The sequence below is a fragment of the Ursus arctos genome, unplaced genomic scaffold, assembly GCF_023065955.2.
Source record: "Ursus arctos isolate Adak ecotype North America unplaced genomic scaffold, UrsArc2.0 scaffold_22, whole genome shotgun sequence".
Lineage (NCBI taxonomy): Eukaryota > Metazoa > Chordata > Mammalia > Carnivora > Ursidae > Ursus > Ursus arctos.
This window is the reverse complement of record NW_026622897.1, coordinates 45,252,829-45,270,948: the sequence shown is the minus strand read 5'-3', so window position 1 is coordinate 45,270,948 and position 18,120 is coordinate 45,252,829. Positions and strand designations below refer to the sequence as shown.

General features: G+C 36.5%; 1 protein-coding gene across 13 annotated transcripts in view; it reads right to left on the bottom strand.

The window, feature by feature from the left end:
* The window catches only part of DLG2 (discs large MAGUK scaffold protein 2), a 1,327,559-nt gene that overhangs the window by 464,942 nt on the left and 844,497 nt on the right, over positions 1-18,120 (bottom strand). For all 13 annotated transcript variants that reach the window (XM_057316878.1, XM_048217415.2, XM_044390952.3 and 10 more), the window contains one exon: positions 2,770-2,906. In XM_057316878.1, the coding sequence (XP_057172861.1) occupies positions 2,770-2,906 (137 nt within the window). The remainder of the gene's footprint in view (positions 1-2,769; positions 2,907-18,120) is intronic.

Sequence of the window (18,120 nt, the reverse complement as noted above, 5' to 3'; positions counted from 1 at the left end):
AAAACTCAAAATAGTTAAAGATTATGTCTCAGCTATTTTTGAAATCATTACATGTACAATGAATATCAAGAAAATGGTAATGGAAAAATAGCATGGTGCCTGGAAAATCCTTTGACAGAATTATTTAGATTTTGAGGTTTTTTAATTTTTTTTAAAGAATTTTAAAATAAAGCTAGACATTTAAATGGAACTTCAAGCAATCAGCACACATCTAGTTTAATATTACAATAGTAGCAGTTAAAGAAATGCCAAAGAGTTGCCTACAACCAAATTCTTAGAGAACAATAAGTCAAAGGTCAAATGTGTTATTATGACAGCTATTAATTTAGAATGAATATGTCCTCTTCAGTTTTTTCAAATTTCATGCTCCGTAAAAGATGGATATCATGGTGTATTTTATTCAACTGACAATAAAGTTTATATTCTTGAGAGAAGTTGTTAGGTCTTATACCTCAATAATACTTTTCTGGTTCAGAAGACAAAACATCATAAAAAAACAACTTTTACATCAAAGGCAAAAGAAAAAAAAAACAACAAAAACAAAAAAACCCACAACACACAAAAACCAGGCAACAACAACAACAAAAATGCAGACTGTCTCAAGAATGAAAATGGTAGTTCTCCTTTCAGTATAGGGCCTATTGCTAACAATATCATATTGCATACTTAAAATTTGCCAAGAGGGTAGATCTTAGTTCATTGTTCTCACCACACACAAGCACAAAATACTAATACTAATAATAATAACAGGAGTGAGAGGAAACTTTGGGAAGTGATGAATATATTTATGGCCTTGATAATGGTGATGGTTTCTTGGGTATATATTTAATACCCAATTCCATGGAGCTATGTATTTACATTAAATATGTAAAGCTCTTTATATGTCAACCATACTACAATAAAGTGGTTTGAAAAACAAAAAGAAAGAAAGAAAATGACTTCAGGTGGTAAAGAAGCCCAAACTCTCCATTGCTACTTTGACTGAAGTCATTAATACCACATTTTTTGCCCATCAGTTTGATCATACATTTTCTCCTGACAGAGTTCCTTCTTGAGTAGTGGTTTTTGCCTAGGACATGGTAGGTGTTCATCATATTACTTGCTAAATAAAGGAATTAATGAATGAATGAATGATAACTAAAAAAATGAGGTAAAGAATTGACTGACAAATTCTAGGAAACATGGTTACAAGCCTGAGTGCCTGGATTTCAAATCCAGTTTTGTCCATGGATAACTATATGAGTATGGCCAAGTTAATAAAGCTCTCTATACCTCAGTTCCTTTTTGTTTATATAAAACAGGTTGTTGAGAGAAATACATATTACATTACAAAAAAGCACTTTTAAAAGTACATGGAACATAGCAAATGCCAAATAAATATTAGTTATCGAGATTATTATAAAGGTTTTATTCAGATAATTCAATACCAAGGTCATTGAGAACTATGAAACTAAGCTGTCTAAAGCCCAGGGAAGTGGGCACCAATGCGCTTTGAGGTTCAACCTCCGAAGCTTGCTCATGTCACAGAAATTACTATTCTGTTGAGAATATAAACTGATCTTTTCCAAACACTTCTCACACGTGTTGGAGATAATGGCTCCTTGCAGAGATTAGAGGCCATGTTTTACAAGGGCAGACATATGATTAGATACGAACATACTTCCTTTACTTGAGAGCTCTCTTCTATTAATTTTCAGTATTTGATTAATATCCTGTATGTTTTGTATAAAACAGTAAATAGAGATAAAGTAGTTTTATTAAGTGCAACCCCAAATTTGTACTATTTATGTGCTGCCTTAATTTTGCTTTAGTTAATCCTCGAACTCCATGGCTTGGAAAGGGCAGCCACGTGTTAATGTTAGTCATTGCTCAGGGTTCCTGAAGCATGTAGGCAGCTGGTAAGTAAAACAGCTGTTACCCTGTCTGATGGGGCTGGAGGAAGGGATCCATTTACACATGTGACAGAACACAGATTATGAATTCTGGGAAATCAGGGACTGTTTACACTGTCTACACTGGTTGAACAAGAGACCACAGGGAGATATAGAAATGTACACATCAATAAACTAGATAGTGAAGTTCCCTTTGTTATGCAAAGCCCACCTCCCTAGCAGTAGGGATGTAACACTCTCTCAGGCTCATAGGTTACCTTGGAAAAATAACAACGTGTCTTGTTCTATGTGTGAAAACTAGTGAAAATTCAGATTTGTTTTTAAAATGTCAACAAAGCAGATACAATTGTACATGTACTTCTGGAATCTCCCACCACAAAATCTGCTCTCCCTTCTTTTCCACTTCTGCCCACGATCACTATTATGAACTGAAATGTGGCCATTCCCTCAAATTCATATCTGAAGTTCTAACCCCCAATATTTTTTTAATGTTTTTAATATTAGACCATAGTTGCAGATAAAGTCTTTAGGAGGTAATTAAAGTTATTGATTAAATGAGATCTGATAGGACTGGTGGCCTCATAAGAAAAAGAGAAATCTCTCCCTCTCAGCCCAAGCACAGGGGAAAGGCCATGGGAGGAAGCATCAAGATGATGGCTGTCTGCAAGCCAGGAAGAGAGATCTCACCAGGAACTGAATGGCCAGAACCTTGACCCTGAACTTCCCAACTTCCATAACTCTGAGAAAATAAATTTTTTTGTTGTGTAAGCCACCTAGTCTATGGTATTTTGTTATGACAGCCTGAACTAAGACAGTCATACACTGGGAAACAAGAGCTTTATAAATACACACATAGTTTTGCATGAGTCACACTTACCATTAGCAGTCTGTCTCCTACTTGCAACCTTCCATCTTTTTGTGCAGCTCCTCCATCTATAATTTTAGTTACATAAATGCTGTTGTCTCCAGGAATGTGCTGGTTCCCCACACCTCCTGCAATACTGAAGCCTAAACCTATGGGAAAGAAAAAGAAAAGCTTTGTGTTTTTTTGAGAATATGCAATTAGCCATGTTTAAACAATCTAAAAAATTAATCCTCAATTAATTACAACAGCAATAAATAACAGTAAGGATTCTACTTCAATCGATTTTGTCCTTCAAATATTTGAAGGTTTGTTGATTAATGCTAATGAGGCAAAGCTCTTAGAAGTCAAGCCCATGTGGCCATTAGTTTTGTTCTATTTCAAGACTGTATGCCTAACTGTTGCTCCCTAGCTAATTAGCACATAAAGGGTGACTGGCCAGAATAGGAATCAGCACAAGTACAGTCCTGCTCCTGTGGAGTTGATGAGCTCATCTTTGTTGTTCCTCTAGCGTAGAGAAGTATTGCCAATCATTTGGGTAGAGACCTAGATACTCTTGACATTTCAGGATTAAAAGTACAGCTGTTAGAAAATTCCACATATTCTTAGACAAGAGCCACGAGGAAGATACATTAGATATTTATGTAATAATTTCAGAGAGAAGAAAAGGCAAAAAGAAGTTAGATGTTTGTCTTTCTTGTTTTCTTCTCTGGCCACCGTGTCATATTTTCATACTCCTTGGCACTTATTAACTGCTAGTGAGGCTAGTAACACACAAGAAATGAATCATCCCTGTACAAAGTCTAAAGAAATAGAGTCTTTATTTTGCCTTTATTATTTTTATAACAAATCACAGAATATCAAATCATTTTAAACATGGAAATTTTCTACTTTGAGAGACAAATTTATACTGTACTATAGCTTACAAAACTTTTATTTATATTAAACTATGGAATGATAAGAACAGTTACTAAAAACCTTTATGGGGCCACTTTCAAAGAATGAGTGATAGGCTCCTTAAAGTGTAAAAAATAAAAAAATCCTTTCCAGAATATGATTGAATACACATTCAATATAATACTTGTAGCCTATATATTCATTGCATTTCAAAATTACAATAATTATCATACGAGTTACTCAGAAAGATAAATATAAAAGAATTTGTACTAAAGGCATAGGAAATTTCTCTAACTTACTTCCCTTAAGATTTTTTTTTTAAACAAACCCTCCACTAAGTTACCTAGGTTTTTTAATTTTAAAAAACCACATAACTGTTTTATGATAAAACAATCATTAAAATTTTTGGCACTTTATATGACAACAATGAAAACCACTTAAAAAAACTTCATTTCCCTATGCTTTTATTGATTAAATATTGAATAGGGCTCTTAATGGCATAAGTGATTAGATAATGGAAAAATAATGGCATAGTAAATTATAAAATTACACCTCTGAAATTACATTTGAAATATATATTTTTTGTTAAATTAGCTATAATAGTTGTTAAAGTAAATGGAAAATGGATTTAAATGGATAGGGCAATTAAAATAATTGTTATCTAATATCCTACTAAAGTGGGTTTTCTTTATTGATGCTTTGACATCCCATAGATCTATAAATGTATTTGTTTGCCAGATTTAAAGAATTTGTTTATCGAGCAAAAGGTGACCAAGAGTAAATAAAATACTCCCAACTGGCTTTTCCTATGAAACTTATAATGCATATCAGCTCATGTTTTTCAAAACTGTTACTTTACATTTATATATGATTATAGGGGAATTAAAAAATATATTTACAAATGTATTTGCATTGATGCTAGGATCAATCTACTGCACTTATAATAGTATAGAAGTCATTCCAAAGTGTGGAAAGAAAAGGTTAAAACAAATCCAGGGACTCTGATTTACATCCACTATAATAATAGCAAATGCCACAGACTGACTGAGTTACAGAAGAACTAAAGAAACAAATTACCACTGTAAATAAGGTAAAGTCCAACAAAGGGAATAACTATGTAGTTGACATTTGAAGTTGAAGATGGTACCAAGACAATGAAATCACTATACTGTAGACATAAATATATCAGCTAAAAAGGAAATAATTTTTATACCCTGAGATTAGGTTTAAATATTTCTTTTTAACTAGTGACTCTGCTCAAGGTGAAACAAGCTATTTTTAGTAAGAACCCTCTGAGGGTACAGAATTGAAAACTGTCCCTGATTTCTCCTACTTTGACGGAACATGGATACATTAAAAAATAATTAGTATTTAATCAACACTTAGCCATATTCCAGATGTTTAATTTGACATAACTAAATATGTAGCTTATGTCTATAGCCAGAACACAATTTACAGGTGGGAGTATCCATCTGTGTTGTAAGACTAAATCTGTCCTCATTCATTCATTCACTAATTCACTCATGTATCCATCCATTCAACAAACATCTCTTGAATACCTACCATGAATCATATAACCAGTTGCTGTCATGTGTGGTCAACATAATGTAAGAGAAAGGATTGACCAAACACTACAGAAATATGAGTGAGTGTGGTTGAACCTGGCTGAAGCAATGTTCAAAGCCCAGACAGTGCCATTGATTTTTGGAGGATACTCAATGAAGACAAATGTGGGCTAGGGCCACAGGGGAATCCAAAATTATCAGTTTGGAGGCACTGGGTATTACGTGCATATACTTTGTTAAAGCAGGGGCAGGCTGCCTACATTACAGGACCACTCTATCCCCTTATTAGGTAATATTCCCCCTCTTAATTCCATTCAAGAGACACAGTTGCAGTCTTGATAGTTCTAGAACACAGTGGAAATACTCCCATCTTAGGACATTTGATCTAGCTGTTTCCTCTACCTGGAATATAAATCCTTCAGGGTTTTGTTCAAATCTTAATTTCTCTAAGAGCCTGAATCTGACTTCCTATTTCATACTGTCTCCTAACCACACACCCCACTTCCTTATCCTGATCTACTTTTCATTTTATCTTAGCACTTATCACCTTGTAACATATAAGTCACCCATGTATTTTATTTCTTATATTGTCCCTCTCCTTGATGAAAATATGAAGTCCGTGACACCAGGGGTTTCTGTCATTTTATGCTGTGCAATAGAACAAGACCAGTTATATAGTGACCTCATGATTACTAAAGGGACAAACAAATGAGCAATGAATGAACAAATGAATATAAGAGGAAAAAGAAAGTCACAGATCTCTGAGGAAACCTTTCCTTAAGGAGCAAGCTTGTGGCTTTAATGAATGAGGGACAGCTGCAAAAGTGGGCCCTGTTAGTTGGAGTGGCTAACCTGATGAGGCGTTACTTGCCTCAGGTCAACTCTGATCTCTGTCCTCAGTCTGCACAGAGTTTATGCCAACCACTGGGCAGGCAATGGGGCAACAGCAGAGTCATCTTCACACCCTGATTCCTCCGTCTACTGTGTAAAGTGGAGCCACAATCGTCTCATCTGTGATAAGGGAATAAGTATATCCATGTTTTATAGTAATTAGCACATAACAGATGCTTGATAAATAAAAACTCTCTGCTCTCAATAAGCTTTCAAATTGTCTTGAGAAACCAATACCCAAACACCTTGACATGATTTAACCAGCTAGAATGTGTTCTATAACGGTACTGGTGTTATGTGAGCCCAAAGGCGAGCGTGACTTACTCAGAGGAGGAGAAGAATCAACAAAAGGTTTAGCACTTGGGCTGAGTCTTGAAGGTTAAGCTGCAATCGATAGCAGAGAACGCACCTTTCAAATGAACACATCCTCTGGATTCCAGGTGACTAAATGACTAAAGAATCAGCTGCCCTGACTTATACTACACAATGCTCATAAAATCCCAGCTTTACTGGGCTGGAAATTCAGACAGAAATGCCTGGCAAACACTCAAAACATGTACTTAGGATAAGCTAGAATGGTCCCTAACAGGATAAATACAATGAGTACTACGAAGATTTAAAAGTAAGAAGCATCACAATGCTTTTATGGAAGTGACCAATTTAGAGAATCAATCATCATTTTGAAAAGAAGTGTCTATGAATAAGAAATGGCCCTGTCAGGCTCTCTACCTCCACCCCCTAACTCAGCTCAGCCTGGAGTCTGCTTATCCCTCTCCCTCTGTCCCTCTGCCCTTCCCCCCACCTCGTGCTCTCTTGCCTCGCCCGCTCTCTTCCTCTCTCTCAAATAAAATCTGAAAAAAAAAAAGAAAAGAAAGAAAGAAAGACAAAAAGAAAGAAAGAGAAAAAAAAGGCAAGGCAGTGGTGGGGGGAGAAAGGCCCTGGACCATTAAGTGATGGCAGACTAATCAATTATAAAACACAGTGAAAAGAGTTGGTGGCTCTCAGCAAAAACACGGACCCTAACACTATCTACTGTGGAATGTTTGACTATTAAGAATAGTACAAAACATGTCTATGCATGTACCAGTAATAAAGCTGACACAGAAAAATATAAATACTAAAATCACAAAGGGAAGTAAAATCAGCAGATATTTCGGTGTGCTAGTAAAGAAAAAAAATGTGAAATTTAAACACCTGAAATTTAAAAACTGATTGCTTGACAAACATGTGATGTGCAAACAGAATTTCAGGATTACATCCATTGCATAAGGCGGGGTTCCTCTTTCCACATTTCTTGCATATCCCCAAATTGAAATTTCTCAGGTTAACATGGGACATGCAGGCATAGGGAAAGGAATGTCTGAACCCTGTTAAAACCTTTCATTTAACCTTTTTCACACAAAACCTTTTCTTCGTCCTACAAAATAGAACAGGAAGAGGAACAGATCACAGTTCACCTGTTTCCCTTGTTGCCTGCCTACACTGAGGAGCAGGTGTTACTGGGAGGTGGGGAACGGATAGCAAAAATCTTGGCAGCATAGACCGATACTGTGCTTGAGAAGCTCAGAATAAAAACTCAAATGCTTAAAAAAGTCGTGTGATTACAATGTTCCCATATATTTTTTGTGGGTGTAAAGAACGAAGCCCCATGATGTCTTATAACCATTCAATAACTTGGTTCAATTTCATTTTATGTGACTTTACTGGGAGAACACTCCCGGGGTTTCTCCAAACAATTCACTATTATTAAGCAGGCTGCTTCTGTCAGAGTTGATCTAGGATCAAGGTAAGGTGTTTACTACATTACAGAAAAAACTAGTGGTATCCTGTACATTCTGACTACATGTTTTTATTAAAGGAACCAGAATCTATCCTAACTCCTCGATGGCCCTGTATTAGAAAACACCTGCCCATGCAGGCAATTTAACTTCATGTACACACATTTCAGTTAAAAAAAACAACACAAGACTTTACCTGTGAGTCTGGCTCACACAGAGAGCTGACTGTTTGACATCTCTTCCCCTCCAGAGAGAAAAATTTGCTTAAAAAATACCAGAAATGCATGTTTCATTTTAATTTGAAAGACTAATTAATCTCACAGGGCACTGTTGGTATGGTTAATTAAAAGCCAAAGCTTTATTTACTTACTCTCTGGATTTTCCCTGGGTCCAAAAGACAAAGTTTGGGGTTGAAAGAAGTGGGTCTGTTTAAAATTCCCATGGCACTGAGGGTCGCCTGGGTGGCTCAGTCGGTTAGGTATCTGACTCTTGGTTTCAGCTCAGGTCATATCTCAGGGTCATGAGTTTGCGCCCTGCGATCTCCGGCTCTGCGCTCAGCATGGAGTCAGCTGGAGATTATCCCTCTCCCTCTGCCCCTCCTCCCACTCAGACGTGCACCCGTGCTCTCTAAATAAATAAATAAATAAATAAATAAATAAATAAATAAATAAAATCTTAAAAACAAAATTCCCACGGCACTAGATAAGCATGCTCAATCTGCTTTAAAAAATCTCCCACAGGTGCTGCTGTCATTTGAACGACTGACTCCATTTCCACTCTGGTCCCAGTCAGGGTGTGGTGGGTGGGATAAAGCCCTGAGTTGGGCTCTGCACTCCACACAGAGCTTGCTTGGGACTTTCTCTCCCTCCCTCCCTCTCTCTCTCTCAAATAAATAAATAAATAAATAAATAAATAAATAAATAAATCTTTAAAAAAGGAAAGGAGAAAGATGGAAGGGCTGTTACAAAAAAGTCTACTGGAGAACTGGGAGTATAGTGGCTTTTTGTTGGCTGAGTTGAGAGTTTCTCATTGGCTGGGCTGTTGCGGGGGGAGGAGGAAAACCTTTATTCCTTCTGCTGAGGTGGTGAAGTGGCTTCTGGAGTACTAAGGACTTGCAAGGTATGTCTTTCCTATTGGGTCTGCAATTGACCATAAGTTTTAGGGCATGAGAGTGCCCCCTTCTGTCCCCCAGATTCCAATTTAGTGGTTTTCCTTTTTAAATTTCACATTACTATTTTTCTCATCATGCATACCCTTCTCAATCTTTACCCATCTTGCTCCATATACCACAATTGACTCACATGGCATCTGCTGAGTTGAATTATGTCCCATCAAAGGATTTGCTAAGCTCCTAAGCTCTGGTGACTTTGAATGTGACTTTATTTGGAAACAGGGTCTTTGCAGATTTAACCAATTTAAGATGAGGTTATACTGAACATACTTTTTTAGTAAGAAGAGAAAATGTAGACACAGAAACACAGGCACACAGGAAATAGTGCAGGTGACAACAAAGGCAGAGGTTGTGGTGATGCAACTAGAAACCAAAAAATGCTAAGGATTGCATTAAAAGAGAGAAATGGAACAAACTCTCAGAGCTCTCCAAAAGGAAAAAAAAAAAACCTTGCTAACACCTTGATCTCAGACTTTCAGGCTCCAAAACTTTGAGAGAATAAATTTCTGGTGTTTCAAGCCACCCAGTCTGTGGTCATTTGTTACAGCAGCTGCAGTAAACTAATACAGAATCCAATTTTTATGTCTGAGTGGTTGCATGCATATCTAGCTGCTCTCTTTCTTTCTAATGGAATATTTATTTATTTATTTAATGTCATCCTCTCCTACAATTAAGATGAGTGAGGTAACTATGAACCAGTTCCATCAGGCAAAGAGCCCAGCCAGTCATCCAGAATCTTCCTCCAAAAGGTGTGCAAAATTCTGATGGGCATTTGCTCTTTCTGAATTACATAGAACATTACTTATTGCTTTTTCATTCCTACACTCACATGAGACTGCCCTGTTTCTTCTCTGTTTCTCTTGCTAGTTCTCGTGTTTTAGTTATCTTCATTTGATTGCTCTAAAACAGTGATTCTCGGAATGTGATCCTCACACGAGTGGTATTAGCATCATGTGAGAGCTTGTTGGATTTGCAAAATTTGGTGCCCGTGCCAGATATCCTGAGCTAGAAACCCCAGGGACGCATGCTGAATTTGATGATCATTTCTCAAATAATAGTTATTCTCCAAAGCATACTCCATAGAATCTTAATCTGTCTATAATCTCTTTCTTGTGGAGAACCCATTTCTTGTTTCAATTACCATTGCTAGGGTGATAAATATCCACACGTCCTGTACCTCCACATCACTCTTTGGACTTGATTTGTCACCTTAAACTCATAAGCTTGAAAGAATGCACTCACAACCTCCCTTGAAGACTGGCCTCCTTTCCTATCTTCTGTGTTTTCTCATTAGATTAATACTTCAGATTAAACTAGAATTTCTTTAATGTTTGGCATCACACTTATTTACCACTAGATCCCAGAGACTCTTATGAGGTCTGGCAGAAAGTTATTGGACAATATTTTTTGTAATAACGTATAATATATTAATTGTTATTATGTTTTATCAGAAGCCTCAGTGAATATAAATATAAATGTAAACGTAAAACTCCTTTCTCTACGGCTATTTCAGAAAATCAAGCGTTTATCTAATCATGCCTGCTTTATTGTAGAAGGCTCATGACCACATTCCCTGATTCCAATCTTTCCCTGCCTGATTCTCCAATCTATTCTGCAAATATTTTCCAGGTTATTTTTTCCCTAAAATTCTATATTCATCATGTTGCTCTATTACTTGAAATTGTCCATCATTGGTTATTTTCTAGGAATTCTATATACCCTTTTCTTACTATTCCTTACTACTCTGCTACTAAGCTTCCCCCAGCCAAGCTGATCTTCCTTTAGTGCTTTGTTTTGTTTTTATTGTTAAACCTGTTTCCCACGTCTGAAATGCCTTCACCACCTTAATTTTCAAGAACACTCAAGTCTTTGCCAACTCAAACCCACTGTGGTAGTTCATTTCTACGTTGAACTCCATCCAGTAGAACCAATTATCTATATCAGCTTTTTCACTTCTATTTAAATAGAATGAGTTAACTGATTCAACAAACACTTATTGATTACTCATGTGCCAAGCACTAGCCTAAACATTGTAGTCATATGAATGAATCAGAGATCTATGGTTCTTTTCTAGTGGAGGGTAGAACACGAAAAAAGACAATGAAAACCCAGTGGTGTCCATAGGAGAGGAACAAGGGCTATAGGCACACAGAGGTGGGTCACCTATCTTGGGCTGGGGAGGAGTGTCAGAGAAGGCTAACTGTAGGTCCTGAAACCTGGAAGGTAAAAGTGACCCAGGGTGGGGTAAAAAAAAAAAAGGAGTGGGAGAGAGAACATTTCTGCAGAGGGAAACATGCATTCAAGGACCCAGAGTTGAAAGAAAACATGGCTTATTTGAGAAACTGAAAATAGTTCAGGTGAAAGCAACAAGTAGTCTTAGGCAAAATACAAGCTCCTAGGAGAAACTGTAACTTTTGTACTCACCAATGTACACTTAGCCCCTGAACTGAACTTAATAAATAGTTTGGGATAAATGAATGACTGGAACAGCAGGATACTTCTCCACTGAATTAGGAGGGAAGGAGAAAAGGATGATGTCGATAAAGGTTAAGATTATAGGTTTAATGGCAGAACACTAAAGGAGTTCTCATCTTCAATTTACTCTGATAGCAAGAAATTGTGGTTTATGAGCCAAGAAGGAGGGAAGTAGTGAGGTTAGATATTTGAAGAAAGTACAGAAGTTTGCAATGGTTATTCTAGAAAATAAAAAGAATAATTGATTAGAGAAATGCAGAAAAGTTGCAAGGAACTGTTTGTTGAGTTAGGGTTTAGTGACTATGAATTAATGATTGCACTATTTTAATACATATATTTTTTCCTTTAGCAATTCTTAGCAGTATGGGTATAAGCACAGAAAGTGTAAGCAATTAAATAACTTTAGAAAATAATCTTTTTTGTACATTGATCTTCTCTCTTCAACTAAATTATATGATCCTAGAAAGCAGAAGTTACATAAAATAGACCATGTTGAGCATAGTGCTGGCATATAGTAATTGCTCAGTAAATAGTTTCATGATTGAACTGTTCAAAGACCAAATGGCCACATGGCATAGCTATACTTTTAAATGTAAAGCATCCCACATTAACAGAGATGTATACACTTTAGCTGATTGCTTTAGCTCAAGAAAAAAAAGGCACCAGAATAATTCATATTGAGCATTTTCAGTGTGCTAACAACCGTGTTGTATGCTAAAGAATTAATGGAGAGTACATCAGTGGCTACCGTGTTTAAAGGAACAATGAAAAAATAAAAATGAGAGACATATTTACTCTTTATGAACTCCAAGAATGATCAGCACTAACTTGCTTTCATCCTTACAAATGAAATAAACTGCTCCAACCACAGTTGACTGCTCATGGGATGGTATGACAGAGCATAATTAGATTCTTTCTTACTGGTTTACAGTCTGTTTTATTGTACTTGAAATGGAATATCCTCATGCTCCCAGCATTGAAATATAACCTAAGTGGTAGGCATTGCCTCTACCTACCAAGTACATCTGTCTGTGTGGTTTTCCCAGGTTAATTCTAGCTGCCGCTGCAAACCAAGGTCATTAACATTGACCTCTGAATAAAAGTCACCAAAATAACAGATTATTTAAGAGATGTGAAAATTATCTCACATGTTGAAGTTTGATGGGAATGTCCCAGCTGGAAGGGTTATTGCTGGGGAAAGCAGACTGAAAACCTGAAGGGTAACTGGATGGGTCTTACTATATTTCCATCTGTGAAGTTTCTTATCCAGTAACACTTTCTCTGCAAAGTCCTTCCTAATCTCCACTCCTTTAAATTATAAGTAATCTCTCTCCATGACCACATATAATACTATCTTCTAATGACACATCACGTTCTACATTGAATTAGACTGTAGTTATTTATAGGGAGTTTTGATATTTATTTATTTATTATTTTTTAAAGATTTTATTTATTTATTTGAGAGAGAGAGACAGAGATAGCGACAGAGAGCAGAAGCAGGGAGGAGAGGGAGAAGCAGGCACCCTGCTGAGGACGTGGGGCTCAATCCCAGAACTTCGGGATCATGACCTGAGCTGAAGGCAGACACTTAACTGACTGAGCCTCCCAGGCGCCCCGGAAGTTTTGATATTTATAATAGCTAATAGCTGGTGCAGCATGGACACCGACCAACCAGAAAAGTGTCTGCGATGAACAAGTGCTGTGGTACTTACCACCTGTCAGTTCTGCTGTAAAACATTTCCATTCCCCAGCCCGCATGTTGACAATTACCATTTTTAATGTAGAGAGAATAATAATGCTTTTATTTATGTTTTCCAGGCATGTTATAATGAAGTAGATACTGCAAAACTAATTTTAAAATCAATTAGTGAATTAAATAAAGATCATTGAATCCTTTTTTCCATAAGCATACTTTAGTGAACTCTGCAGGAAAGGGTTCAGGCTGGTAAAATAAAGTGGTGAGTTACTTCATTCATTCCCTAAAAAAACATTCAGTTCCAGCCTGTATGAGTTTTCTAGGGCTGCTGGAACACAGTGCCACAAACTGCGTGACTTAACAGAAATTTATTGTCTGACAACTCTGCAGGCCAGAAGTGCAGATCAAGGCATCAGCAGGGACAACTCCTTTTGAGGGCTGTGTAGGAAAATCTCCTTCCTGCCTCTTTCCTAGCTTCTGGTGGTTTGCTGGCAACCTTGGGCATTCCTTTGCTTGTGGATACAAGCCCTAATATCTGCCTTCTTCTTCACATGATGTTTCATCTATGTGTATGTCTCTGTGTCCAACTTACCTCTTTTTATAAGGCTATCAGTCATATTGGATTGGGGCCCACCATAATGACCTCATTCTAACTTGATCATCAGCAGAAACCCGATCTTCAATTAAGGTCACATTCCCAGGTACTGGTAGCTAAGACTTCAAAATCTTTTGGGGAGACCCAATTCAACTCACGACACCGGCACTGGGAAAGATAACTATGAAGAGAACACAGTTTCTATCCTCTAGGAGCTCAGTGTGGAAGGAATAACAAGTAAACAGAGCATAAACCAGTGCTTTAGAGGAACGGCAGATAGTAAAGTCAGGGAATACTTTTTGGAGACAGTGGTAGCTGAGCTGAGTCCTGTTAGATAGCTAGAAGAAGAGAGACAGCGAGAGGAATTCTAAGCAGAGGGAGGGAGTAGCTTATAGAAAAGTACATGCAGCTTTGATCATTACAATCAAAGGAGCAAATGGGTTAGGAGAACATACTGAGAAGAGACCCTGGTGAAATAGAGGCTCATAAAGGTCCAGAAGTGCTGTGTTAAGAAGTCTCAACCCTGGGGGTGTCTGGGTGGCTCAGTTGGTTTAAGTGTCAGACTCTTGATTGTGGCTCAGGTCATGATCTTTTGGGTCCCAAGATTGAGCCCCACATCACTCGCCACACTCAGTGGGGAGTCTGCTTGAGATTCTCTCCCTCTGCCCCTTCCCCCCACTCTCTCTCTCTCCTTCTCTTTCCCTCTCCACCGCCCCTCAGTCAAAAAAAAAAAAAAAAAAGTCTGGACCCTGTATTAGCAGTATGGAAAGTCTTTGAGGAGTTTTAATTCCTGAATGACATGAACAGGTTTGATCTCTCCTAACTTTCCTCATTAGTGGTAGCCGTAGTTTGAAAATAGATTTAATTTTATTCTGTGTGGTTGGGAGGATGTTCTATTTTTTATGATAAAGTGTAATTTGTTTCCTTCCCATATTTTGGTCTTTTTTCTTCACTACATTCAGTTATCACTCATTAAAATGCATTTTGGGGAAACTTCTTTCTCAATCCTGTATTCATGATCTAGTTTGAAACGTATTAGCTTTTTTTCTAGTTCCCTCACTCCATTCCCTGTTCGTCACAGCCTATTCATAAAACCAAACTTTAAAATATAAAATATAACATCACAGGCATTTGTAGTCTGCTAAGAATCTGAAGAGCTAACCCTAAATTCATAAATTCATTTATAAGCATATTATAATTTACCAAAGATTTCAAATGGGTATTTTCAGCAGATGTCTGGCTTCACTATTTCATTTGATCATCCTTATGGGGCTCTTTGTAAAAGAGATAATTGGAAAATCTAGTTTCAGCTTTGGGTCCTAGGAAAGAGTGAGAGTTACGCAATTGAAATAATTACACAAGTACCTCTTTTAGCAAGAACATTTTGCTCACTATGAAACAATAAAGGACTTACTATTGCTCAGATTTATAAAGTGGCTCACCAGTATTTCCAGTATTTATTGTATGATTTCAGACATGCCAAAGAAAATCTTTGGAACCACTGAGTAATAGAGGTTGCCTTAATACATTATGTATGACAAGTGCTATGTGTTCAATTTTACAACAATTGAACTAAAGTACCTTTGCTTTGCCATAAAATCTGTTTCATTAAAGACTAAATATCTCTTATGTCAAATCCTCTCATCTTTACAACAATCTATTCTATGTTACATATCCAGTTGTACAAAGCATAGAGCATATGCCTTTGGCTTTAATCTTATACTTTCACCCAAATAGGTTTAATTTTCACAAAAAAATCCTGTTCTATATTTGAATCACTTTAAGGAGAAGAACAAACCAAGAGGCATGACATTTCTTGATTTTAAGCCATACTATACAGTTGTAGTAATCAAAACAGTATGGTACTGGCATAAAAACCGAAAAACAGATTAATGGAACAGAATTGAGATAAATCCAAGCATATACAGTCAACTAATATTTGACAAGTAAGTGAGGAATTCTTAATGGAGAAAAAACGGTGCTGGGAAAATTTGGGTATTCACATTAAAAAGAATGAAACTTTTGACCACTATCTTATGCCACTCACAAAAATTAACTTAAAATTGATTAAAGGTTATAAGGTGAGACTTGAAACCATGAAACTCCTAGAAGAAAGCATAGGGGAAAAAGCTCCTTGATATGGGTCTTGGCAATAATTTTTTGGATATGACACTTAAAGCACAAGCAAAAAATTAAAAAATAAAAACCAGAGACTATATCAAACTAAAAAACTTCTGCATGGCAAAAGAAACAATAAACAAAGTGAAAAAACAATGTATAAAATGGGAAAAAAATATTTGCAAACCATATATCTGATAAGAGGTTAATATCCAAAATATATAAAGAGCTCATAAAACTCAATAACAATAACAACAATAAAAACCCCCACAAGTAATCTAATTAAAAATGGGTAAAAGACCTGCATAGACATTTTTCTGAAGAAGATATACTGATGACCAAGAAGATATACATGAAAAGATGCTCAACATCAGTCATGAGGGAAATGCAAACCAAAACCACAATAAGATATCATCCCACACCTTTTAGAATGGCTATCACCAAAAGACAAAGAGATAACAAATGCTAACAAGGATGTGGAGCAAAGAGAATCCTTATATGGTTTTGGTGGGATTGTAAATTGGTACAGCCACTATGAAAAATGGTATGGAGAATCTTCTAAAAAAAAAAGAACTATCATTTGATCCAATAATTCCACTTCTGGGAATATATCCATAAAAAACACCAACTCAAAAAGATAGCTGCCACCCCCGTGTTCATAGCAGCATTATTTACAATTAGCTAAGACATGGAAACAATCTGTGTTTACTGATGATGAATGGATAAAGAAGTGGTGATATATATAATGGAATATTATCACAGCCATGAAATTTTATTCAGCCATGCAAAAATGATGCAATTCTGTCGTTTGCAACAACATGGAAAACCTTGAGGCTATTATGCTAGGTGAAATAAATTAGAGAAAGACAAATACCATATTATCTTACTTTTATGTGAAATCTAGAAAACAAAACACATAGAAAAAGAGATCAGATTTATGGTTACCAGAGGCAGGGGGGTTGGTGGAAAGGGAATTAGAGGAAGGTCAAAAGGTATGAACTTCCAGTTACAAGATAAGTATGAGGGCTATAATATGCATCATGGTGACTGTGGTTAACGCTGTCGTATGATACATAGGAAAGCTCCTAAGAGAGTACATCCTAAGAGTTTTCATCACAAGGGAAAACAAGGTTTTTTTGTTTTGTTTTTTTCTTTTTATTGTATCTAAATAAGATGATGGATATTAACTAAACTTACTGCAGTAATCATTTCACAATATGTGTATATCAAACCATTATGCTGCAAACCTTAAACTTTTACAGTGATGTACGTCAACTACATCTCAAAAAACTAGAAAAAAAGACATGCCGTGATAAAATAGCAAATTGATTTTTAGAACAATTCACTTACTCTCAATAGATCTGTTTCCTAATATGTAAGATGGATATAATAATATACGCCATGGCTTTTGTGTGGTGTAGTAGAAGGATTGCTGGCACAAACCTTGGTTCTATCATTTAAAAGCTGTGTGACTTTGGGGCGCCTGGGTGACACAGCGGTTAAGCATCTGCCTTCGGCTCAGGGCGTGATCCCGGCGTTATGGGATCAAGCCCCACGTCAGGCTCCTCCGCTATGAGCCTGCTTCTTCCTCTCCCACTCCCCCTGCTTGTGTTCCCTCTCTCGCTGGCTGTCTCTATCTCTGTCGAATAAATAAATAAAATCTTTAAAAAAAATTTAAAAAAAAGCTGTGTGACTTTGTATCAAGTTACTACTCTCAGCATCAGTTTTATCAGGGGGATAATAGTTACCTCATAATATGACAATGAAAATTAATTATGGTAATTTATGAGAAGAAACCACACAGCATAAGTACTAATATTCAAAGAATATCCATTTCCTTTGTGTTCCTCTCAAGATGGTAATGAAAGTAAAATGTGATAATACTTCCTATAAACTGTAAATCATTTATATTTATATAGACTTTATGTATTACTAATATACAAAGATGATAAAATAGTAAAATATAAAATGAGCTATCAGACACAAAACTGTGAGATCATCTGTCACTCACATCCACTTGTATTTTATTTCTCAAAACTCTCTTAAAATACTATCATTCATCATTAAAATTGGGTTTATCCCATGGAGGAAAATGAAATGACAGAACTTGGTTCTAGTACTTTACACTTACATTACCTTCTTAGTGAATCCTCTCCAGTTACTCTACACTTAGTTAAGTT